The sequence below is a fragment of the Ahaetulla prasina genome, chromosome 3, assembly GCF_028640845.1.
Source record: "Ahaetulla prasina isolate Xishuangbanna chromosome 3, ASM2864084v1, whole genome shotgun sequence".
NCBI lineage: Eukaryota > Metazoa > Chordata > Lepidosauria > Squamata > Colubridae > Ahaetulla > Ahaetulla prasina.
This window is the reverse complement of record NC_080541.1, coordinates 192,485,931-192,513,052: the sequence shown is the minus strand read 5'-3', so window position 1 is coordinate 192,513,052 and position 27,122 is coordinate 192,485,931. Positions and strand designations below refer to the sequence as shown.

The following is a 27,122-nucleotide window of genomic DNA, read 5'->3' as shown; positions in this document are numbered from 1 at the left end:
TCACGCATGCACACTGGCTCATCCACCGCTTGAGCAGCCCACTTCCAAACAGGCCACAGCCTGGTAGTAGGCCACACTCCTCAGCCGGGTCCCTCCCGTCTCCAACCGGGCCTGTTATCAGACTCCGAGTCTGATAATGAAGATGAACGGCCTGTCATGCCTCCAGCCCCCGGACCTGGCCCCATGCCTGGAGAGGATTCCAGGAGTGAACGGACAAGCCCAATAAACTTCACTCCTACAGTTGTGAGCAGGAAGCCAGTCAGGTGCTGGAATTAGTGACAGCAGATCTAGCTGAAGACAATTCAGAGTGGGAGGACCTTCGCTGAGATCTGAGAGGCGATGCCAGCAGAAGGAGGGGTGGGGCAGGCCTGGATAAATGCTGAGTCATAGAGCCACACCCCACAGCCTATATAAAGGACCTGCTTTTGGCATTCCAACCTTGAGTCAAGCAAAGACTTATCGAGTTTGCTGATACCGGACCCTATCGCTGAAGTCACAACTTGGACTCCTGCCTGCCCTGATAAACCTCGAAGGGACTTGGCAAGCTGCAGAGGCTTCGTTGCCAAGTTTGCCACGGACTTCCTTGACTCGTTCGTCGGAGTGGGGGGTGGGACACGACAGGTTTGGAACCCTTCTTTGGAACCCACTCAAAAGATTCACAAGATCCTCTGTGTAATTTTATGATTGTAATGTTGCCCTGAGTTCTTTGATCTAGACATACTATAGATTGAAACAGCTGCAAAACATACATTTTACCACCAAGTTATAGTTCTTCCTTGCCTACACTTTGCAGCCATGCAACCATTTAGTAGCATATCCAGTTATTAAATTATGGCCTTGTCAAATAATTCCTCCCCTTTTCTTGGAAACGTTAAAATAAAGAAAAACCAATTAGTGTAATATTGCTTAGTATGGAGATGCAGAGATGAATACAGCTTTCTTTTATTCCGTAGCTGTCAATGCGATTGCTCATTATTGTTATTGTATTATTTGGCAAATCAGTTTCCTTGTTATCTCCTGATATACATTCGTGGAACATGAATATATCATCCATTTACTAAAAATGTCAGAAGGAATGGAGAAATTTTAAGATATGCAAATGCTGGTAGAAAGGTAGAAAGTAGGACATGATACGGTGTGAGGAAAAGTGGTTTTGAAAGAAGTAAAAATAACTGCATAAAGGCATACTTCTGTCCATATTGTTATATGGAAAGAGAGTTGGGTAGGTCAGACAAAACATCAAAGAAAGTTGAATAGAGTAAGATTGGATACTTAGAATTATATTTGATAAAACAAAAAGAGGTAAATTTAAGAATGAATAGATGCTGAATGGATGTGGACTGAATACAAAAATGAGCAATCAGAAAGTGAGCAATCAGTATGAAAGAAGAGTTTGTGATAGTTGTGATGTAGAGATTGAATAAAAAATTGTGAAACAAATATAGAAAGGAAGTGTGGGTCAAGAGAAAAAAAAAATCAAGGAATTTTTCCTTGGGTGATGATGATGAGATCTTCAGAGAAAAAGGTGAGAAATAACTTGGTAGCTTTATTTAGCAGTTTTCATAATTTTTGGAACTAACACATCTTATTTTGTAATACATAATTTTTTGGAGCTAAAAGCCACATTAGTCTTTGATTGGCAAGTACAAATAACAGAATATGACCAGAACAATGAAATATAATTTGCCATTAATTCATTCAAATTACATAAGTTATGTACTTCTCATATACTTCTCAAGACTTCCTTCTCTTGTATTAAAATTAATATAATTTTGTAATTATTATTTTATGATACTTACAACTCTAAATTACTAAGTTGCAGATGGAGTTCAATTGATGAAAGCCATATTTATATTCCGATTTATTGAAATAAACCGTTCCATGAAATTCTGGACCAAGACACACCTTTTGTCACATAATTAGAAGGAAAACAGTTGTTTACCTTTTTGCCTGTATCAATTAATTCTTATAGTGGCAATATCCTCTAAGATTAACTCTAATTTTATGTTTCCCTTCCTCTTTCTCAGCAAACCAAGGCCTGTGGGGAAGTAGTTTCCTATGTTTTGTGCAATGATTTTTAAAGACAGATCCTGTGGTAGGTTCAAAAGATGCACTATGAAATGCAACCATAAATAATGGATACTAAGAGACAGATGAGATGATGAATAAACCACGAGTACTTTGTGATGTACATTCTTTGCTTCACTGCTCTGTCTGATATGCAGAATTGGGAGGGAGAAGGAAAGAGTTCTCTATTATAAGCATGTGGATAGTTCCAAAGGTTCTGGAAATATTTAACTTCGCATAGGAATGGACTTATTTTACTAAATGCATAATTTAGAATGAAAGACATTTATGATTTGTCCTGGCACACTCACAAAGCAGTTGGGTTCATATACTGCAGTAAGCATGGTTTATTAAATATGCTATAGTGATCCAATTCATATGTACTTCTAGATCATAAACTCAAGGTTATCAAACTTGAGTATGTTTTTAAACATACCAATATATAGTAATTCACACTGCACATGAACAGTTAAAAATCAAGAATCTCCACTTAATAAAGTAACCCGTATTCTTCCTTTCCTGATATATATGCTTAGTGATGGAAATTCCAGTCCCAGTTATTGTCTTAACCTGAGATCTACCAGTATCTGTAACTAGTTCAACCTCTTCCCACATAACAGAGCCCCGTCATTTCCATAGAACCCATTCAGTCAGGTCCACCTCTGAGTGAGGGTGTTTTTATTTGGCAGATGTCAAGAATATTCCTCATAGTGGTCCAAGAAAAGACACCCCCCCCGCCCCAATCGCTCCAGACCCCTTCCGTTTGCAGAAGGGACTGGGTCATCCTAAACAGAGCCAGTTTTACAAGCAGAGTCTGTCATCTGGTTGAGTCTGGGTCAGAAACCCTAAAGCAGGGATCTCCAACCTTGGCAACTTTAAGCCTGGAGGACTTCAACTCCCAGAAGTTGAAGTCCTCCAGGCTTAAAGTTGCTAAGGTTGGAGACCCCTGCCCTAAAGAGAACCAAAGACTCATAAAATCCAAATGAACTCATTTCAGAAAGGGAAAAACCTTCCCACCATGTCCAAATGGTTTTATGGCCCACTCATCCACAATCAAATAATAGAGGAAGTGCTCTTTACAGTTGGGTTGGGGCTTTTTTTTTGGCCTAGTGTCAAACCAAATCGCATTATATTCCAAAAGACTCCCAGAAGTTTCCAGATGTCACTGCAGACCTTTGCTCAAGTAAGTAGGCTTGGGTCCAGTCAATGCCCAGATAAGAATTCCAAAATAGAAGAAAGATAAAATACCTATTATTTGATAAGTACATGAATTAATATTTGTTACAGTATGTGTCTCTAATTGGTTTTATAGGTGGTAAACATTATTCTTAAGAAGACTATCTGGACAACCACCAGATGACAACAAAGAGCTGTCATTTTCTTATTTATTTATTTATTTTGCTTCCATCCAGTGGTCATCTGGATATCTTGCAAGCTCTGTCTGGCAGTTCTCTTCCACTATATCTATGATGTGAAAATGACCTGCTATTAGGAACATATGGCAAGGCATATGTTCCATCAATGACTAATTTATCACAGGTATTAGCTTTCATACAATGGGATGTTGCATCCTTATATGCATGCTGTACTTTGACCAAAGGAGAATTCAGACAGAAGGTGCCTTATTTCAGTTCCAAATGTATTGTGTATTGTGTATCTTTTGGACAGTCTGTGTTCTTCTACCAAGTTATAACGCATACTTTATTCAACAAGCTACTTTAGCCATTACTATGCCTTAATATTATACCTTTTTTTTTTACTAAAGATACTATAGACCATCGCTCAACCCCTGTTAATTGTCACTCATTCAGTGTTCTTAAAACTATCCTTCATGAGTTCACAATGGCTGGGAGAGAAGCCATCAAATTATTTATGAAAGAATTATGAAGGAATTATGAAAGAATAAATTATTCTGCCCTGAAAAAAAGGTATAAGAGTCCTCCCTTTTTTTCAGAGCAGGATAATTCATTCTTTCACAAATCATTTGGGGCTTCCCTTCAAGCCTTCATGAGAGAATTAACCTCAATCTATTTTAGATCAGAGTTTAATGCAAAGATAAGACAGTCAGTGAAATGTGTATACAATTAATTCTTCAAATTCCCCTGCAAATATGCATAAACATGAGAATGACTACTGAGAGAGAAAGTATCGTAGCTTCTATTCTAATATTCAGGGTTTATTCCTGACTAAATGCAAATAGGATGTTGACCTTCGGTGAGATATTTGGAGGCCATCAAGTCATACCTAGGTGCAATACTGAGCTAGCTCATCCCCCCCACAGGTATGGTCCAATCTCTGCTTTGAAGAGAGAATATGCCTCTTCCTTAGGCTACATAGTTTAGTTCACATGAATTTCATTAGAGTAGCAAAGTCCCTTCGGATTCACCTGCTCTACACCAAATGGCTCTGCACCAGCGTAAGAACAGACAGGAGTCAAACAATGGAGAGTTTGCTAAAATTAACCAGGTGTACCGAAGTTGAAATCCATTATCAGCCACCGAAAAAATTGATCTTCCTTTCTAGCCATATCTACCCGACAGGATCGTTGCAAGGACAGTACATTGTCCTGATATACTTGAAGAACAGTTAAAAACTGAAGGCAGTGTCATGCTGCACAATCTTTTTAATTCTTGTAATTTAGGCTACATTTGATACATTAAGCCTGAAACAACATTCTCATATTTGATCTCCATGGATCAAGAAAATAAGGCCAACTCAGAACAGAAGAAAAGCAATAAGAATAATTAAGGTCCAGAGTGAACATCAAAAATAGCACCTGCACAGTCAGAGGAGCAAACATACAGGGCATCGGAGGACAATCTGAAGTCCAGGTGAGCAAGATAGATCAGAGTCTGGGTGCCAAGAAAAGCACCAGCTCAGAGATTCCCAAGTTCTTTGAAACTTTCATGCCTCTCCATTAAATATCCGTTTAACAAAATAACAGAGTTGGAAGGGACCTTGGAGGTGTTCTAGTCCAACCTCCTGCTCAAGCAGAAGACCCTACAGTAGTGGCCAAAATTGTGGAAACCTTTCGGGAAAAGTGTATTTTTGAGGTTTTATGACTAATAACACCACTTTTTTTTTTTTTTTGAGTTTCAAGATAATGATATTCTACTGCTGGAATGGCTTGGGAATAGCCCAGACCTTAACCCAATTGAAAATCTATGGAGCCGACTAAAGAAGCTTGTTAATCAGAAGCGACCCAGCAATAAAACCCAGTTAATAGAAGTAATCATTCAATCTTGGTTTCACATTATAACAGCTGCAGAACTAAAAGACTTGGTTCACTCCATGGGAAGACATTGTAAGGCCGTAATTCATGCTAAAGGTTACCCAACTAAGTATTAACTGACGTGATAATTTTTGTATATCTCGTTTTTTCTATGGTGATAATTTTTGTATATCTCGTTTTTTCTACGTTTCACTTTTCTTCTTTATACTGTAACTGCTATTCTAATAGCAAATCCTTCATAAAAGTTATTGCATTACATTCTTGATTAAATTATCTTTCCATTGAGATACAATTTTATGGTACTACTCCAGGGGTGAAATCTAAAAATTTTCCCTACCGGTTCTGTGGGCGTGGCTTAATTGGTGGGCATGGCTTGGTGGTCAGATGACTGGGTAGGCATGGCCAATAACAATAAATAATAAAAATAATAAACAAAGTATAAAAAACAATAAGAGGTATCAAAAACCAACTTTCACACTTTACACACACATAACACAACACAACACAACTGACTCACACACAATGTAAAAGCAGCTGCACTTCACACTTCACACAGCCACAAAAAGCTCAAAAACCAACTTTCACACTTTACATACACACAACTCACACACACACACACACACAACATGCCACATACAGCTTTCTGAGATTTTGTGTGTTTGTGTAGTTAGAGTGAAACACTACAGAAAGACACCAAATCTCATAAAGCTGCACAAATATTTTATTTTATTATTTTATTTTATTTTATTTTATTGTGGACTTCAAATCCCAGAATTCCTCAGCTAGCAAAGCAGGAAGTCAAAGCAAGCTTTTTTTTTTCAGCAGTAGCTGAAGAAAGCATGCAGTTGCAGCCGGAAAGGAGCAGTAATTATAGGTAAGTGAGGAGGGGAGAATTGGCTGGGCATGGGTGGGGGCTCTTGTAAGTGGGGGTTGTTAAAAAGTGAGTTTAAAAGCCTGTGAGGATCAGGAAACTCCTTTGGGATCGCCAGAGGAGGCTTTTAAATCCTGGGATTTTTTTCTTTTTTTTCCTCCCCTTCGGCTGAAGAGGGTTTTTTTAAAAATTTTTTTAAAGGGTTTTGATCTCTGCTCAGCCCCGCGATCATCAGAGGGTTGTGTTTTTTTTACTTTTAAAGGCATGTTTTCGCTGAAGAAAATCTTTTAAAAGTAAAAAAAAAAACCTCTGCTGATGGTGCGGCTCAGCAGAGGCGGGGGGGCGGGGCCAGGGATTTTTGCTACCGGTCCTCTGAACCAGCAGCCGCCATCGCTACCTAATCGGGGGAGCCAGTGCGAACTGGGAGCATTTCACCCCTGTACTACTCCCTCCAAAAATGTTGTTATTAGCTAGTTTTAGAAAATACACTTTTCCCAAAAGGTTTCCACAATTTTGGCCACTACTGTATACCTACTGTATATTCCTATAGGAGGCAAATGGCTGTCCAATCTCTTCTTAAAAACCTGAAGTGATGAAGCACCCAGAACTTCTCGAGGCAAGCAATTCCATTGGTTAATTGTTCTAATTGTCAGAACATTTCTTCTTAGTTATAAAAGTTGTAGAATATTTAAGAGGCTGCTACAAAGAAGAGGCACTCAACCTATCCTCCAAAGCAGATGAAAGCAGAACAAGAAGAAATGGATAGAAAACTAATTCAGGACAAAATACAACCTAGAACTAAGGAGGAATTTCCTGACAGTGAGAACAATTAATCAGTGGAACAACTTGCCTCCAGAAGTTATGGGTGCTCCAATACTGCAGGTTTTAAAGAAGAAACTGGAAAAGCATTTGTTTGAAATGGTATAGCATTTCCTACTGAAGCAGGGGGTTAGACTAGAAGACCTCTAAGGTCCCTTCCAGATGTAATTCTGTTATAATAAAAGACCTGCCTCTCTTTAATGTGAGTCACCCTGTAACATGCTTGGCCTTGAACAACCCACTCAAATTGGTGTATTTGCCTCCTTCCCTTCATTAATCCATCCATTACGTATCCATCTTCTCTGTCCAAAAGTTCTTCATTTGAAAATTGCTAAATATTTAATGCTGATGAATTTTCTACAAAATGCACATCCTAGTGTCTCCTTGGAATTTCAGATCAGAACAAATTTCATTACAGTTGGTCATCTGGGCAAACAAAAGAGAGAAAGAGAGAAAATGCAGCAAAGCAACACATAAATGAAAAGTAGGTAAATTTAAAACAATATAAAAAATTATAGGCATAAAATCTGTAAATCTGTTGAGCTGATACCATTAAATATAAAACAATTCTCTCTAACATTTATCTATTTTATTTGCTACTTTACGATCCTTAATTGGGTGCACATAAGAACAAGTTAAAATTAAGTGCAGGAAGTAAATAATTTTATGGCATGCAATATTAAGGGGAATTAAACGTAGAAAGTCTTGGTGAGCCTGATGATTTTTTTCTTATCCATAAAGCCTTATGCTTTTGTATAGCTTCAGAGGAAAATCTCCCAGCTTGTGCTGAAATAATTGGAATTGTATCCTTCAGCAATAGATGAAGATCAAATTCTGTGGACCACTCTTTAAATCTTTTAATAAGTGGAGTTTCCCTTTGTGTCTGGCTTGCTCATAGCCAGGCAGTTTATATCCGTGATGGCGAGCCTATGGCATGCATGCCAGAGGTGGCACGCAGAGCCCTGTCTGCTGGCACGTGCGCCGTCGCCCCGGGTCAGATCTCCGTGGCGTTTCTTTCTTGAGCTTCTGTTTCCCTGCAAACGACGAAACAGAAGCTCACGAAAGAAAAAGATCTTTTTATTTATTTATTTATTTGTCATAATAGTATACACAAGCATAAGCATGAAGTATCTATACAACATATAAGTATATATATGAGTATAAGCATGTAATAACTATATAAATTGTATATAATGAAGGAAACAGTAGGACAGGAACGGTAGGCACTCTTGTGCTCTTATGCACGCCCCTTATAGACCTCTTAGGAAAGGGGTGAGGTCAATAGTAGACAGTTTTTGGTTAAAGCTTTGGGGACTTTGAGAAGAGACCACAGAGTCAGGTAGTGTGTTCCAAGCACTAACAACTCTGTTACTGAAGTCATATTTTCTGCAATCAAGATTGGAGCGGTTAACATTAAACTTAAATCTATTGTGTGCTCATGTATTGTTGTGATTGAAGCTGAAGTAGTCTTCAACAGGAAGGACATTGCAATAGATGATTCTATGAGTTAAACACAGGTCCTGTCGAAGGCGGCGGAGTTCTAAGTTTCCAAAACCCAGGATTTCAAGTCTGGTGGCATAAGATATTTTGTTCTATTCAGAGGAGTGGAGAACTCTTCTTGTAAAATATTTCTGGACACGTTAAATTGTATTGATGTCTGAAATGTGGTATAGGTTCCAGACAGGTGAGCTATATTCAAGAATTGGTCTAGCAATGTTTTGTAAGCTCTGGTTAGTAGTGTAGTGTTTCTGGAGAAGAAGCTACGCAAGATTAAGTTTACAACTCTTAATGCCTTTTTGGTGATGTAGTTGCAGTGGGCTTTGGCACTTAGGTCATTGGATAGGAAGACTCCAAGGTCTTTGACAGGGTGGGGGTCATCTGTAAGATAATGTCTGTCGAGTTTGTATTTAGTGTTTAGATTCTTTTTTCCAATGTGTAAGACAGAACATTTGCTGGTTGAGATTTGGAGTTGCCAGGTTTTAGACCATTCTGACACAAAGTCAAGGTCTTTTTGAAGAGTAGCTGTATTGTTGGTAGTGTTAAACAGTTTGACATCGTCATCAAAGAGAACACAATTACTTTTAATATGGTCCCAGAGATCATTAATGTATAATATGAAGAGTGTTGGTCCAAGAACACTGTCTTGGGGAACGCCACTATTGACATGAACAGGATTTGACAGGGCACTGCCTATTTTGACCACTTGTTGTCTGTTTGACAGGAACGCTGTCATCCAATTGTGGAGGGGTCCAGAGATGCCGTAGGATTTTAGTTTGAGGAGAAGTTTGTTGTGTACCACTGAGTCAAAAGCTTTACAGAAGTCTATGTAAATTGCATCTATTGTTTCGCCTTGATCAAGATTAGTAGTCCATATATTTTTGCAGTGAAGAAGTTGTAAGTTACATGATAATTTTTTTCTGAAACCAAATTGTTTATTAGAGAGTAGATTGTTTGTTTCTAGGTGGAGGGTAATGTATTGATTGATGATGGATTCTATAACTTTACAGGTAATGCAGCATAGAGAGATCTTACCTCTTGCCGCTCTGCCAGTGTTGGGATGCCCCCACTCCCACTGGACAGCTGGTCTTCAGGTCTCTGCTGCTCACACACCTTTCAGTTTGGGCATGCGTGCACACAGTTTGGGCACTTGGTGTCTAAAAGCTTCGCCATCACTGGCTTAAATGAATACGAGCCTTGGGATTTCTTCATTCTTTCTTCCTCCAAATTGTGTATTCCTGAACTAGCTGTGTTGTTTCTACGATCTGAAATCCTTTGATCTCAAGTTTTTTATGAAAAGGCTGCTGCTGATTCTATCTAAGCTTCATCCATATTTTCAAACTTTTCAGGAAGGTCTGCTTAGAATAAAATCTGTCTCAACAACTTCTTTTCCCAAGGAATGCAGTCAAGGTCTTGCATCTCTGCACCGTTCCAGCAACACTGTTCTCATGGGCTGAGGGTTGGTGGAATATTTTTAGAAAGGGGAATGAGAGGAGGGGAGTGCCAGTGTCAAAAAGATGGAAGGATGTGGTTCTTCTGTCTCTAAATGCCCAGGTGGTTCTGAGACCTCAGGTCATCAAGTCACTGAAGAGGTCAGGGCAAGAAAAGTGTAGTTTTAACTTCTAGAGGTTTTCCTGCTAGGGATGCTTTTAGAATGTAAATCAGCCATCTGGTACAGCAAACCAAAATGATTTTCACTCTTCAGATTCTCTGCTTTATAATTTTTGCAATGTAGCGCTCAGCATCACAATATATATATAAAATAATCTATTTGGGGCAGCTAAAAAGTGATTTTAAAATAATTTGATATTTGGGCTTTTTCTTATAGCTTTAAAATGTGATTTTAAAATAATTTGATATTTGGGCTTTTTCTTATAGCTCTCGGATAGATGAAAAATGGGATCAAAGAAACGAATGAATGGACCCAGTATTGTCAGAGGCTAAGAAAATGATTGAAATCTCCTTACTTCCATTCCCTGCTGATATTTTCAAAACAACCAAGGATATTTAAATTAATGCAATGGCATTCATCTCCTTCAGTTTGGAGGGGAAATTATTTATCATGAACTGTGCGAAAATGCCTGAATGCAAATCATAGATAGCAGCAGTTCTGTTGCCTAATCGCCATTTGATGCTCAGCATTTAAATAGGTTACATCCTGTCCTTTTAATCTCTTTAACCTGTTGACTTTCATCCTGGGCAGAACTTCTTGGATACAATTGGGCAACAACACTGCTGCAACAGTATAAAATCTGGAATCAATTCTCGTGTTACAGCATGAAAATATATGACCTGAGGATTCAGTGCTTTATTTGTATTTAGTATTTTTACTTTATTTATTAGACTTTAAACCAATGGTGGAATTCATTTTTTTTTACTACCGGTTCTGTGGGCATGGCTTGGTGGACGTGGTGTAGCTTGGTGGGCATAGTTTGGTGGGTGTGGCAGGGAAAGGATACTGCAAAATCTCAATTCCCACCCCATTCCAGGGGAAGGATATTGCAAAATCTCCTTTCCCTCTCACTCATGGGGGAAGGATATTGCAAAATCTCCATTCCCACCCCAGCCAAAGGTGGTATTTACTGGTTCTCTGAACTACTCAAAATTTCCGCTACCGGTTCTCCAGAACCTGCTGAATAGCACCCCTGCTTTAAACCTCCCTTTATTACTTTATAGGTAACTCAAGGCAGTGAACATCCCTAATGCTCCCTCCTACTCCTGTTTTCCCCACAACAACAACTAAGCAGGTTGGGCTGAGAGAGAGTGATTGGCCCAGTCACCCAACCATCTTTCATGTGGACTAGAATTTACAATCTCCTGGTTTCTAAGCCAACATCTTCACATTACATTAAACTGGCTGTTATATCCTGTTACAATCTGCCTTTCTTTTAGAAATTCAAGATGGAACTCTTGGAGCAGTAGCTTCTTATTTTATCCTCACGCTAAAGGAGTTTGGAGCAATGGTAGTCAGTGTTTCAAATGTCATTTGGGACAAGGGGCAAAAAAGTCTTTCTGATTCCATCCAGAAATTTAACCACTGTGTTACACTGGCTTGTTAGGATAATAAACAAAAAGAAGCATCTTTTTTTTTTTTTCCTTGATGTGCTTTGCAGTTTAGCAAATTAGGCAAAACCAACCCAACAATTGTGCTTAAGCAAGCCATGGGTTAGAAAGATACGCAAACCACTCAGTCTTTCTTTGGCTACTTCCACATAAGCCCCAGTACCTTTCTTATCTTTGCAGCAGCTTCACAGTGTTGGAACCAACAGCCTTCATTGAGAAATCTCCCCCCATCCTATCTTGCCAAGTATTGTTCTTCCAGCTGCCTAATGGATGCTTGAAAACCTGGCAGCCAGACATTTTTTCCCCTGAGTCATCGTTTCCTTCTATGGCAAAATAAATAATATCTGCCGAGCCATTGTCTAAGGGGAGTGGCAAAGCTACCCTTTGGTGTGATGTGGTAAACAGAGGCAAGTCATGATGGCATTGTGTCTCTTGCAGGGCTGTTGGCGAGGTGGAGAGAGGGATTTTCACTCATGAGCAGAGGTGGGATTCAGCAGGTTCTGACCATTTCTGGAGTACCGGTAGCGGAAATTTTGAGTATTTTGGAGAAACGGTAAATACCATCTCTGACTGGCCCTGCCCCCATCTATTTTCTGCCTCCTGAGTCCCAGCTGATCAGGAGGAAATGGGGATTTTGCAGTAACCTTCCCCTGCCACGCCCACCAAGCCACGCCCACTCAGCCATGCCATGCCCACCAAGCCACACCCACAGAACCAGTAGTAAAAAAATTTGAAACCCACCACTGATCTTTTCCCTGTGGCTGCAGCTCCTCAAGAAATATTGTAAATGGTGTGCCTGGTGGCTCAGCAGACTAAGTCTGTCTGTTATTAACACAGCTGCTTGCAATTACTGGCAGTTCAAGTCCCACCAGGCCCAAGTTGACTCAGCCTTCCATCCTTTAGAAGGTAGGTAGGTAAAATGAGGACCCAGATGGTTGGGGACAATAAAAGTTGACTTTGTATATAATATACAAATGGATGAAGACTATTGCTTAACATAGTGTAAGCCGCCCTGAGTCTTCGGAGAAGGGCGGGATATAAATTCAAATTAAAAAAAACCAACAACTATTAATCAGCTCTGCTTTCTAAGCCCCTCAGAAACTACAATATCTGGACATAAGGAATGAAGACAATCTCAGTTGACCCAGCTCCTGAATCTTCAAAGTTAGGCATAGATTAGGGATGGAGTGTTTCACTGCTTTTTTCTGCATTAACTTTCTCAGAAAAAAACATTATCTCATTTAAGGGGGACATGACTATAAAAATTCTCCCCTTCCTTTCTCATACATGTTTAAAACTTTGTGAAATGCCACTCAGATAATTCCTCCTTTCTTCTCCCTGATACAGCTACATTTCACAATTTTGTTCATATATGATACTAACTCTTAGCCACTCAGGCTCATGAATTTGAGTTGTTAGCATCTAAATCGCATGTAAAATACAGTTCTTTTTAGACATGTCTCTTTAGAAGTACTATTTCACACATGCAATTCCTCATTTCCCTATACTGGGAAATCCCAGCAAACGTGCTACAGATTCTTGTTTTCATTAGGAGAGAGAAATATTTAGCATTTGTATTATTTATTTTATGTAATATATTTTATATAGAGCACTTAGACCCCTCTTTGCTGGACAAACCACTTTCTGTACAGTATACAAAGGTATTTAGGGTTTCCATGCCCAGGATAAGAGCAAAAGAAAATTGTCCCCATGTTCCTATCTCATAAAACCATAGTTCAGTTAGGCTTTCTCCATTGCTTCTTTTGTTTCTCCTTCTGCCTTTAATCTCTTTCGTTCTTTCTTTTCTCTGAATACTTTCCCATGTCAACTAAACCCTTCCCCCCTATGCAATAACAAAAGTTGTTAAAAAGCTTTTTTTTTTTAATAAAAAAGTTTTATTTTTACAATCATATCAAATAATTCATCCAATGTACAGTTATATACAATTAGTCGGGCCTGCCCAGTCACCACCCCCCTTTTTAACCTTCTTCCCTCTTCTACCTTCTTTTACTTTCCAAACCTTCCTCTCCTTCTCTTATCTACCTCCTCTCCTCCCTCCACCCTACACTCTTCTCCCTCTTCTACCCCTCTTCCTTCCTCTTCTCCTCTTTCCTACCTCCTACTCTCTTTTTCCCTCCCCACCGTTCTAAAATGGCAACTGGTCAGACCGACCCTACATTAATTATATTTTATACATCTTCAATAATCCCTGTACATTAACCATCACTCCATCACTAACCTCAACCCCAATTCCCTTCCCTTTACCCCCACCCCACCCCGACTTCCCAGAACAAAATGCAGGGTATCAAAACTAACAATCATAATCTAAAATAATTCCTAAATTATAATCTCTAGTCTCTCCACGCTTATTCACACTCTCAATTCCCCTCTCCTTCAAAAATATATCTAATACAAATTATTTCCTAAATTTACTCATATGCTATTTGATATTTTTTTATCTGATACTTATTTTGAATATAATCAATCCACATTTTCCATTCTAAAATATATTTTTCTTGTGTATAGTCTTTTCTTCCAACTCTCCATATCTTTCCATACCTTCTGCCACAATACCTCATAATTATTTTGAAAGTTGTTAAAAAGCTTTTATTGACATAACGGAAGCTTTTTATAAAGATCTTATCCTACAAATATGATTGGGTGTTTTGGTTGTGGAAGTGGGAGGGGAGTCACAGCATGTGATCTGGGCAGGATGAATCCCCAGTTTCTCTCCCAGCTGCTGAAAAACTATATTGTGAGAATTTCTCTTTTAATCCTCCTTCCATTTTTGTGATTTTGCTCTTCCCCAAATCCACCTGTCAGTTCTGTGGTTAGAAATAGATTTTATTGTGGTGTTAAGGCAGCAGTTAGGTCTTTACAAAAACAGTAAATATGCCAGGCTGATTACATTTTTGTGAACAGCTGCATGTTATAATGGTAACTGAAAATGAAATAAATCCAATCTGTATGGAGTGTGGACCAGAAAAGTGGTATTGAGCTAATTGAGGAAAATTTGGTAAAACAAATTAGAGATCAAAGTCAAATGCATATTAAAAGGTTATACAATGCTTTGATAGAAATAGATTCAGAAACGGAATTAGTTAAAGATTGTATGATAAAATGGGCACAAAATATTCAACAACCTATAATGTTGGAAACATGGGAGAAAATCTGGGTTAGGAATGTTAAATTTACCCAAGCACAAAATTTAAGAGAAAATTTTTATAAAATGTTTTATAAAAGGCATTTAGATCCTAAGAAGTTGGCATGTATGTATCCGAATGTGCAACCCAAATGTTGGAGATGTGATTGTGAAGATGCTACTTATTATCATATAAGGTGGACTTGTAAAAAAAATAAATCGTTTTGGATTAAAATATGGCGGATTATGCAGAACATTTTGAAAAAGAAGATAAAGTTTACGCCACAACTGTTTTTACTAGGTATAATCACGGATTTTACAGTAATAGAGACTAAATTGATATTGAACTTAATAACAGCAGCGAGACTTTTGGTGGCGCAACATTGGAAGAAAGAAGAACTGTCTACAATTGAAGAATGGACACTTAAAGTTTCAAACTTAGCAGAAATGGCAAAAATTTCTGTGTATTTGAAAGACTATTCACAAGAACGATACATAGTGGAATGGAGAAAATGGATTGATTATACTCAAAATAAGTATCAGACCAAAAAGTATCAAATAGCATATGAGTGATGGTAGGGATTGTATTGTATTTGGGTATTAGTTTAAAAGGGGAATGGGAAGTTAAGGGATCAATGGGGGAGAAGGGATTATGGGCTTTGGTTTTTGTAATATTTCAGCCTATGTTTGTTAGATGTTATACCCTGTATTTTGCTCTGGGAAGTCTCTGGGGGGGAGGGGTGAAGGGGGAGGGGGAGGGAGGAGGGTGAAGGGGGAAATTTTTAAAAAAAACTTGTTTGTTGTAAAACTTTTTTTAATAAAAAAAAAGAAAATGAAATAAATCTAAGAGAATGTCCTTTTTCTAGACAAGAAGCGTTTTTCATTTTTTTTTCTTTCAGGATCGATTCTGGGAATTTTTTCCAGGAAAATTAGAATTTATGCAGTTTCAGAACGTGCGGCCTTAATAACTCTCGCATATGAGTTTGCACTGCCAATGCATCAGATTCGAAAGACCTGAGATACCTTCCATTGAGACACGCTTCGCTTAATGCCACAGCAAATGCTGTTAGTCATAGCAATCAAAGTGGTGATTGGATTTCACTGAATAATAGAGCAATGTCACACAGCACAATACTCTATGATGGGTTAAAGTACATGCACCACCTCCCTTAAAATAGAGTTTCAGTTCGCTTGTTCTTTCATCACTTGTTTTTTTTTTTATTCTGCCACTTTTAGCTGCCATTTCGCTTTTCCTTCTGTTCGCATAAAATCTTCAGAACGCAGAGTTCTTGTCCTCAGAACTTTGCTTCACAACAACCAAACTGCAACACTTCACTACACATGTGAGCAAGGGTCCAAGAGGCCTTTTTGCTGGACCCATCGAAACTATTCAACTTGTCATCACCCATGCGGAATATAGAACTTGGGTGGAGGTCACCGAAGAAAATTAGTAAATAAGAGAATGAATCCTCTTTTTCCAACCTTGTGATCCTTTTCAATACCTCTCTGTGTCACAGCTATTTTTCAACAGCAGGAGATCTTAATCCCTTAAGAGATATAAGGGTCAAAAAGCAATGAAACATTTTTCCTCTTCTCTGTATATTGGATCTTCCTTGCAGATTCTTCTGGATCACAAATCAAATATATTAATATTTTTTGTAACTGCAAAATTGTTCTGTGGTAAAAAAACACAAAACTGGCATCTAAGGTCAATCACTTTTTGAGATTCTGAACAGACCTTAGTGAAAGGGTTTCATTTATGCACCATCACCTATCTCCACAAAGTCTCATTTACATAATAAGTTTCCCCTTATTGACTTATTCCGGCTGCAGCAATTGAGGAACTAGGATGACTAGAACTTGCTTCTGGTAACTTTGGTATGATCCTAACCTCTTTGGGATGACAGTTTTAAAAATTATCTTGCAAAGTACTATTTATACTGATGGATGTTGTCAGGATGATTATGAATATTAACCATTTATTTTTAACTATTTATTAACCATTAGCCATTTATTTATACATTTTCTCACTCTGGTTTGTGCATGTAATAGCGCCTACAAACTTCTCATTTGAATGAAGCAAGTTTTTAACTGTGGGGGATGATTGTTTTAGATTATCACATTTTGTTATTGTTTGGTACACAGACCCGTGGAATATAACAATTCATGGGCAATACGTACTTTATGAAAATAATGCTGTAAAGAAATATTTTTGTAAAGTTAGTAGCTCAACCCCCCAGGACTCTGGCCGAGGGATACAGTATGTGTGCATTTGAGCTCATATAGTCTTCACAGAAAATCTTTCACATTTCTGTGCATTCCAGGTTGTTATTCTATATTCCTCACATCAGTAAAGAACTTAGATAAGTAGAGGCTTGCAAAAAGTGATAAGAACCTGGTACATTGCTGAAAATATTGTGTACAGTAGGTATTTCCTATTATTTGACCCTTCTTAGGATAAAGTTCAGATGGGTTAATTAAAAAGTAGCTCAGTGCAGAGCATCTGATTTCTCTAGTTATCTGAGTAGATAGCCTTTAGCTGGGTGGATATAGGTACTAACATGATCAGGCAGTTTGTCTGGAAGATTGTTTTCTGTGTGTGCAATTCTCAGATGGGGCAGTGAAGGTGAACCAAAAGAGGCAACTGCTCTTGTTATTACACTGTTTGCATGATGGTCTGCTGTAGCGATAGCAATAGCACTTAGACTTATATACTGCTTCACAGTGCTTTACAGCCCTCTCTAAGTGGTTTACAGTCTCAGCCTGTTGCCCCCAAGAATCTGGCTTCTCATTTTATTGACCTTTGAATGATGGAAGGCTGAGTCAATCTTGAGCCAGAGAAACTCAAACTGCTGGCAGCCGGCAATCAGCAGAAGTAGCCTGCAGTACTGCATTCTAACCACTGCGCCACCACGGCTCTGGGAATTCCCTGGGAATGATACAAAGAGAACCAATCAAAGAAGTTTCTAGTAATTCAAAGATATCTTTCTAAAAAGTTGTGCCAAAATAATGCACTGCAGCAAAATGGAAAGTCAATTAGATATTCTCAGCGAGCATTGAGCAATCTGCTGCTGGAGCTGCCCAGCAGACTTCACCTAAATAAACTGGATGTGGTGGACTCTGATCATTCTCCCAAAGAGAGTTCTTGTCAGGAATACACTTTGATTCTTCTGGAAGTAATCACTAATGGTTACCAGTTGGTGTTTTATTAAAAAGTTATGGCAGTCAGCACAGCTCCTCAGGGCCAGTTGTTTTCCTGGATAAGTGACTGTGGGGAAAAATGGGTCAGCTCAGCTCAGCTCTCCTGGCAAGACTGCAACTGATGAAGAGGATGCTGCCATTTCTTGTACTCCAAATATTTTTAGCACTGTTTTACATAAGGAAGCACGGCTTTTCTAGTGAACTATTTCCAAGACATTCAGAGTAAATCAGAGGAGTTGGGTTGAGATTGGTCAGTTGTACATTCAGGAGCCACTCACATATCACTGAAGCTAAAGATAAAACATGGAAACCGCTTCTGAATTTCGTGCTTGATGTTGAAAAGAATGCAACTTTGACTTTGGGTTTTACGGATTGGACTGATCGAGCTTTATAGAAATGACTTGTTCATATTATTATGGAAAAACAAAAAGCTATAATTTGATGCTAATGCTTTATTCTACTGCAACAGAGAAAGTCGGAAGTCAATGCTTCTTTTTCTTTTCTTTTCTTTCTTTTTCTTTTCTTTTCCCTATCTTTCCTCACTTCTCTTTTCCCTCCTCCCCACTGCTCTTTTATTTACTTTTGTATTTTATAATACTTAATAACTTAATATAAAATGTTTTTTAAAAAAGGTAAAGCCAAACCATGTTTGCAAGAACTCAGAAACCTCAAGGTGACAGCCACAACTGCACAAAGCCCTCTCCCCGTTTTGTAAAGGTAAGAAAATGAGAATGTGTTTTGCACAACCAAGTTTCATAAAGAACACAAGTCTGCTATTAAAGATGGTAAAGTACCATAGTAACTGCTTTTGCCCTGCATTTCATTCCTAGCAGCCATTTTTTTAAATCAACTGCAATCCATAATCTGTCCCTTATTGTTAAAGAAACAACTTTACTGTCCTAAAGTAAGCTGTTAAAGAAAATACTTTACTGTCCTAAAGTAAGCTGCCACCTAGTCAAAATCTATTTCAGCTGTTCTCAGAATCTCTGTAGCAACTTAACACATAATGTCTACCTAGGTGCCGGATTATTTTTTTTTACTGTTGATCCTTAGCAGAACTTGCTCTTTCTTTTGCAATAGGAGCTGCCAGCATAGTGATGAATTATTCTGATTTTCTGCACCCTCTTTTGAGCTTTGCAATGCAGAAAAGAGAAAGATCACAGTGTTTCAATCATGGACTAGAGATGAGATAAGGCAAACATCATGGAGAGCATCGAGGCTGCCAAGTCGCTTTGGCGTCCTATGAAACCCTAATGACAAAAATATTTACTTGGGTGTATTCTGCCTTTCTGCTAGGAATTGCAGGCAGCATTCCTAGTATTCCTTCCACCTTTTTTCCCACACAAGAAATATTTAGTATGTTGGACTGAAAGTGACAGACCCAAAGTCACCTAGAGAGCTTCTGTGACTGAAGATGGACTTGAATCCGGCTATCCCTACTGTGTTTCCCCGAAAATAAGATCCTGTGTTATACTTTTTTTTTGAACCCTGAAATAAGCACTTGGCCTTATTGCCATGCGCTCAAAAGCGGTCTTATTATCAGGGTTGTCTTAGTTTGGGGAAAACAGGATACATATTATGGTCCTCCTTTGCTAGCACACCACACGAAAAGTGGCAGACAATTAACCAAGACATTTTGGAGAGATAGTGTACAAAAAGAAAGGATGGGACCACGTTGATACAGGTTGGAGGGAGAGGAGTATAGAATTATGATGTTTTAAAATAGATATTCTTCTTCAAAGTCACAAGATTTGAAAGAGACATTAAAGCCATTGATTCCAAGATGAATATTCTAAATGTTGGTTCCCGAACCCATAGAGAAAAGAGAGCATTATACACACTCCTTGGCTATCAGTGAAGAGGCTGCCTTTTCAACAGCTCATACAAGACCATGAGAATGACAATCAGAACATTTCTACTCAGGATTCCTGTGGGCATGCAAGATACATTTTTGGAAATGGTTAGCTCTTGCTTTCTTCCAGGGCTGAGAGGTGACCAGGTCTAAATTGCGCAGCTGGTTTTGTGCCTAAGGCAGGATTAGAACCAGGAGTGAAATCCAGCAGATTCTAACAGGTTCTGGAGAACCGGTAGCGGAAATTTTGAGCAGTTTGGAGAACCAGCAAATACCACCTTTGGCTGGCCCCAGAGTTGGAGAATGGGAATGGAGATTTTACAGTATCCTTCTCCTGCCACACCCACCAAGCCACATCACACCCACCAAGCCATGCCCACAGAACTGGTAGTAAAAAAATTGGGATTTCACCACTGACTGGAACTCATGATCTCTGGGTTTCTAGTCTGGCGTCTTAACCACTATAGACCAAACTGGTTTCTAACTGAAAATAATGGAGCTGATAGAATTCTTGTAGACTCATTCTATCGACCTCAAAGAATGTTTCTAAAGAAAACTCTGTGATAATGATGCACGGAAAACTTTTGCTTCAGGTAACTGCAAAGAATCTAGCAATAATATACCATCACTACAAAAAAATGTATGTATGGATTTTATCTAAAGTTTTCTTTTTTTTCTTTTTTTTTTTTATTCAAAAAGTTTTACAAAATTTTTTCCCCCTTTCCCCCCCTCCTCTCCCCTCCCTTCACAACCCCCCTCCCCCCCCCGACTTCCCGGAACGGGCACAAGGTATAGTTAAAATAAAACAAACATATGCTAAAAATTTTCATCCCAACTTAATTATACCCCTACAATCATCAATTCCTAACTTCCCCAAAACAATCAAGAATAATACATCATAATCATTCAAAACAGTCTGATAACTCTTAGTCTGATATCTACGTTGAATATAGTCAATCCATTTTTCCATTCCTTTAAGTATCTTTCTTGCGTATTGTCTTTCAAAAAGGCTGATATCTTCGCCATCTCAGCCAAATTGGCAACTTTCAATATCCATTCTTCTATTGTAGGTACTTCTTTTTTCTTCCAATATTGTCCTATTAATAATCTTGCTGCTGTTATTAGGTTTAAAATCAATTTAGTCTCAATTACTGTACAATCCGTAATAATTCCCTACAAGAAAAATTGCGGCAGGAACTTTATCTTCTTTTCAAAACATTTTGTAAAATCCACCAAATTTTTATCCAAAAGGCCTTTATGTCCTTACAAGTCCACCAAATGTGAAAATATGTAGCGTCATCACAATTACATCTCCAACATTTTGCTTGCATATCTGGATACATACACGATAATTTTTTAGGATCTAGATGCCATCTATAAAACATTTTATAAAAATTTTCCTCAGATTCTGTGCCTGTGAATTTAACATTTCTAACCCAAATTTTTCCCAAGTTTCCAATAATATTGGCTCCTGAAAATTTTGTGCCCACTTTATCATACAGTCCTTTACCAAGTCCCTTTCAGAATCTATTTCAAGTAACACATTATACAATCTCTTTATATGCTCCTGAGACTGATTTCTAATTTGCTTTACCAAATTTCCCTCGTTCTGCTCTATACCAATTTTCTGATCTCCCTTCCATCTAGCACGTAGTTGCTCATATTGAAACCAAGTATAATTTTTCCCTTCCTCTCTTAATATTTGCAGAGATTTTAACTGCAAATTACCTCTTTCAGTATACAAAAGATCTTTATATGTAATCATTTCCTGATTCTGTTCTATGTTTATATTTTCTATTGTATGTCTAGGACTTGCCCATATAGGAACCTTATAATTTAGTTTATAAGAGTATTTTTCCAAACACATGAAGGGCATTTCTTAGCACATGATTTTTAAAGGCCTTATCCACTTTTTTGTCATAAATTAAATATGCATGCCATCCATATAGCAAATCATAACCTTCTATATTCAAAATTCTGTCCTCTGTTAAGTTAAACCAATCACTTATTGCAGAGAGCAGCTGCTTCATAATATAATTTAAAATTAGGCATTTTTAAACCTCCCCTTTCCCGAGAATCTTGAATTATTTTCATTTTAACCCTAGCTTTTTTACCTTCCCATATGAATTTGTTAATTCCCTTCTGCCATTCCTCAAGATTCTTATCTTTCTTAATTATTGGTATCATCTGAAAGAGGAATAAAAATCTAGGTAAAACATTCATTTTAATAGCAGCAATTCTCCCCAGCAAAGATAATTGCAATTTTTTCCAAACAATCAACTCCTTCTGAACTTTTGCCATAAAACCTCATAGTTATTCTTATACAATTTCACATTTGATGATGTAATATAAACCCTAAGTACTTAACCTTCTTTACAATTTCAAATCCTGTTATTTCCTCTAGTTTTTCTTTCTGTTGTCTGGCCATATTTTTATTATCACTTTTGTCTTTTTCTGATTTACCTTAAACCCTGAAACATTCCCATATTGATCAATTATTTCCAACAAAGATTTACTAGAATTTATAGGGTTTGGTAAAGTAATCACCAAATCATCTGCAAAAGCTCTTAGCTTATATTCATATTGTCTAACTCTAATTCCCTCTATCTCCTTTACTTCTCGTATTTTATCCAATAATGGTTCTAGAGTTAAAATAAACAATAATGGTGATAAAGGACATCCCTGTCTTGTTCCTTTCGCAATCTTAAAAGGTTCTGTTAAGCTACCATTGATTATAATCTGTGCTGTTTGCTCTCCATAAATTGCCTAATTATTCTTAAAAAACCATCTCCAAATTGCATCTTTTCTATTAATTTAAATAAAAAATCCCAATGCAATCAATCAAAAGCTTTCTCTGCATCGAGAAAAATAAATGCTGCTGGAATAAAAATTTTCTTTTCTAAGTACTCCAGTAAATTAACAATCTGCCTAACATTATTCCTCATCTGTCTCCCTTTTATAAATCCAGATTGATCATTATGAATTCTTCGCTGCAGAATCAACATTAATCTATTAGCTATTATTTTAACAAAAATCTTATAATCATTATTTAAAAGTGAGATTGGCCTATAGTTCCCAGGTTTAGAACAATCCTGTTCCTCTTTTGGTATCAATGAAATAAAAGAGGTTCTCCATGAGGGGGGAATTCCCCCTCCTAGTTGTATCTGATTAAATAATTCCTTAAGTGGACCTAACATCTCATCCTGTAAATTCTATAATAACTAACTGTGAGCCCATCCGTACCAGGAGATTTCCCCATTTTTAATTGTTTAATTACCAAAATAATTTCTTCAGAGGTTATAGGCCGATTCAGTTCATCGGTTTGTTCTAAAGTTAAATTTTTAACCTTATATTCCTTCAAATAATTATCAATATCCCTATTCAATATATTATCTTTAAGATATAAATTTGTATAATATTCTAAAAAAGTTTTTTTAATTTTATCCTGTTGATATCTCTCTTTCCCTATGTATTCTATTTTTTCTATAGTACGTTGTTTTTGTCTTTTCCTTAAGGTGTATGCTAACCACCTACCAGGTCTATTTGCGTTACAAAAAGTATTATGTTTGGCATATTGTATATTTGTTGCCACCTGATCAGCCATTATCATATTAAATTGATTCTGTAGTAACTTTATTGCATCTTTAAGTTTTTGATCATGTGGATTATGTATTAATAATTGTTGTTTCTTATAAATTTCCTCTTCTAGATACCTACGCTGTCTTTGTTGCTTATTTCTCTGTCTATTATTAAGATATATTAATACACCTCTCATAAAAGCTTTACTGGCGTCCCAAACCATTTCTATCGATGTTTCATTATTCAAATTATAATCAAAAAATTCTTTCATCTGCTTTTTACATTGATTTACATTATCCTGATATCTAAACAAATTTTCATTTAATCTCCAAGTTCTTCTACCCTCTTTTCCATATTGCAATTCCATCCAAACAGGACTATGATCAGACAAACATCTTGGAAATATCTTAGTTTTCTTCACCCTAAAAAGCAAATCATTAGAAATTAAAATAAAATCAATACGTGAGAAGGATTGGTGCCTATCAGAGAAAAAATAAGAGAAGATATCTTGATGGCTTTTCAAGGTTTGGCAAAAAGACTGGAGGTGGTGGAGGAGGAGGTGCAAGAAATTGTTCAGTCAAATCAACAAATAGAAAATAGAATGAGGGGAATGCAAATCAAATTGGACAAAAATGAAGATCAAGTGGTGGTGATGCAGTATAGAATGATGGAAGGAGCTCTGAGAATTAGGGGCTTGAATGAGGAGAAAGGGGAAGATTTAAAAAATTTTTTATCAGAAGCTCTGGCTGAATTTATTGAACTTGATCCACAAGAGGTTGCTTATCAAATTGACAAAATTTATAGAGTTAATTCTTGGATTGCTAGGCAAAAGAAACTTCCTAGAGACATTGTGGTTTATTTTTTGAAAAGAACAGTGAGGAATCAAATTTTGCAAGTTGCTTTTCAGAAAAACTTGAAAATAGGAGAACAGGAGTTGAAGGTTTTGAAAGAGATTCCTCCCAAGATGTTAAGGGATAGAAAGGACTTTACATTTTTTACACAAGAACTTAAGAAATACCAGATTCAATTTAGATGGGAGGTTCCAGTTGGTTTGACAGTGTATTATCAAGGAAGGAGATATCGTATTGACACAGTGCTTAAGGCCAAAGATTTTCTTTCTACAGTGCTGAAACTTGAAATAGAAATAATAGAAAAAAGAATTCAAGAGACTCAAATGGGTGTGGAAGCTGAGGTGATTCCAGTGATGTTACCATCTGAGGAACAACCACAAGAACAAAGACTGACGAATGGAGCCCTTAAGCGTAAAGAAAAGGAGCAACAAACTCAAAGTAAAGTTCAGGATTCTGCTACAGAAGCGGTGGGAGGAGCACGGCCGAAGATACGGGAGGACGATCTTCAGTTGATTGCTCAAAAGCTTCAGCAGCCCAGTAATGGCAAATAAAATCTTGACTTGGAATGTCAATGGTTTGAATTCAGCTCAGAAGAGAAGAAAAATATTTCATTATTTGAAACAATTTAAAAATGATGTTATTTGCTTACAAGAAACGCATATTAAACTATCAGATCAAAAGTACTTAATAAACTCAAAGTTAGGTAAACATTTTGTTGCTTCAGCTTTGGAGAAAAAACATGGCATAGTGGTTTATTTGAGAAAAGATATACCAGCCAAGTTAATAGAGGCAGATATTCACGGAAGATATATTGCTATTGAACTTACAATAGAAACAAAAAGGACTCTCTTGTTTGGTATATATGCACCCAATCAGCAACAAGAAAAATTTTATAGAATGTTATATAAGTTGATTCTATGGGATTATAAATCGTGCATTATATTGGGAGATTGGAATGGAGTAATAGATACACGAAAGGACAAGAGAATTTCTTCCAAGAAGATACCTGCACATGCAAAGCTGCCTAAATCCTTTTTTGATATGATAGAAGATTTCGAGTTAAGAGATGTATGGAGACTGCGGAATTTGGAGGAAAGAGATTTTATCTAAAGTTTTCTTGATAAGGTAAATAAATAAACTATGGAAGAGGAAATCCTAGACATCACTTGTTCCTTTCAGGCTGTAGGAAGTTAGCATCCACCCCCTCCTAGAAAAATGAAATATTCTAGGAAATATTAAAAAAGCAGAATATTATCTAATCTAATCACTATAAATCAAAAATAGCAATAATATATTCAGGGTTGGTCCACTTGAGATTGTGATTTTATTCTATTCAAAATGACTGGCTTAGTTCAGTGCAATACTTGTTTTGCAGCTGTCTTTCGCAGTACTCTTTTCAAATTTGGGTACTGTCCTCTTTGTAAACAAATTAGCAGTCTACATGGACAGATTACATATCTAGAATCTCTAATCTATGCTCTCCAAGCAGAAATTAGGTACCCAATTCAGCCATTCCAGCTGCTGTGCCATCAGCTCCCTCTACCACAAAGATCCTGCAGGAAAAGGGCAGTATGGACAACCGTGGGATCTGGCAGGGTGAGAGCTGTGAACCATAAACACAAAGCTTTTACAGTGTCCCAGTATAACAGATACAGTGCCCTTGCTGACCTAAATAGGAACACTAAAGTGACAAATCAAGGTAGTTGTGATATTGATAACTCAAACAATCAAGGGATTATGGTCCGAGATGAAGAACTTACTTTGGAAAAGTGTGAACCTACTTTGGAAAAGTGTGTATCAAGTATTACAGATCAGTCACACAAGAAGAGCACGGTATCCAAAAAGAGAAGCCACCTTCTGATTGGTGATTCAATTGTAAGGGATGTAAATTTAGGAAAGGATATGGAGGTTTTGAAAGAGGTCAGATGTCTACCTGGTGCTACTGCCAGCAGAGACAAGAGGCGTATTCTTAAGATAGTCAAGAATGCCAGTAAAGATTCTGATGTTGATGCTATTATATATCTTGGCAAAAATGATCTGTCCCAAAAGGATGTGCTTTCTGTGCAGAATGATTTCCAGAGCTTGGGGTATGAACTTAATAGCATAGGTTGTAGGCTTAACTTTTCAGAGGTTTTACCAGTACGTAAGGAACAAAAAGGTAAAGGCCAGCGTGTAGTGGAGTTTAATGTGTGGCTAAAGGAGTGGTGTAAAAGGGAAGGCTTTGGTTTTATTAGTCATGATGTCTGCAACTGGTCCAATGAAAAATTGTACAAAAGAGATGGATTGCATCCATCAAAGAAAGGGACTGAGTTACTTAGCAATACATTCACAGATTTTCTGGATACACATTTAAACTGAACAGTGGGGACAGAGAATTAACTGATACAGAAAATTTCTGTCCCCAGCAATCAAAAACTAAAAGGGTTATCAGTGCATGTAACATAGATGTCTTTATGGGTAAGACTATCAGCCCTACTATCAAGCAAAACCAAGCCTTTAACAGTGAGTGCCATACCATGTGCACTAAACCAACAGGTGGCAAGAAAGTAGGGGCAGTCAACACAGGTTATGAAGACAGTAAACACAAGGTCAATCAAATGTCTATACACCAATGCACAGGGTATTATTATTATTATTATTATTATTATTATTATTATTATTATTATTATTATTATTATTATTTATTATTATATTTGTATACCGCCCATCTCCCGAAGGACTCAGGGCGGTTCACAGACAAAAAACAACAGAAAACATATAATAGATAAAAAACAGCTAAAGAATAGATAGTTAAATTCAATTGATGCTCTAACTTTTAAATACAAATTTAAAACCTCATTTAAACCCCTTTTTTAAAAATCCCAATTTAAAACTACATTCAGGCTAGTCCTGCTCTTCGAAACAGCAGCGTCTTCAGCTCGGAAGGACTTGAGATCGGGAGTTGACGA

The 27,122-nt window shown here is 37.4% G+C and overlaps 1 protein-coding gene across 1 annotated transcript in view; it reads left to right on the top strand.

Moving 5' to 3' along the window:
* The first annotated feature begins 6,136 nt into the window (after nt 1-6,136).
* NECAB3 (N-terminal EF-hand calcium binding protein 3) overlaps nt 6,137-27,122 on the top strand; it is a 135,323-nt gene continuing 114,337 nt past the window's right edge. The window contains exons 1-3 of the mRNA XM_058178362.1: nt 6,137-6,173; nt 7,386-7,473; nt 18,525-18,609. Coding sequence (XP_058034345.1) covers nt 18,538-18,609 — 72 coding nt within the window. The 5' untranslated portion in view covers nt 6,137-6,173; nt 7,386-7,473; nt 18,525-18,537. The remainder of the gene's footprint in view (nt 6,174-7,385; nt 7,474-18,524; nt 18,610-27,122) is intronic.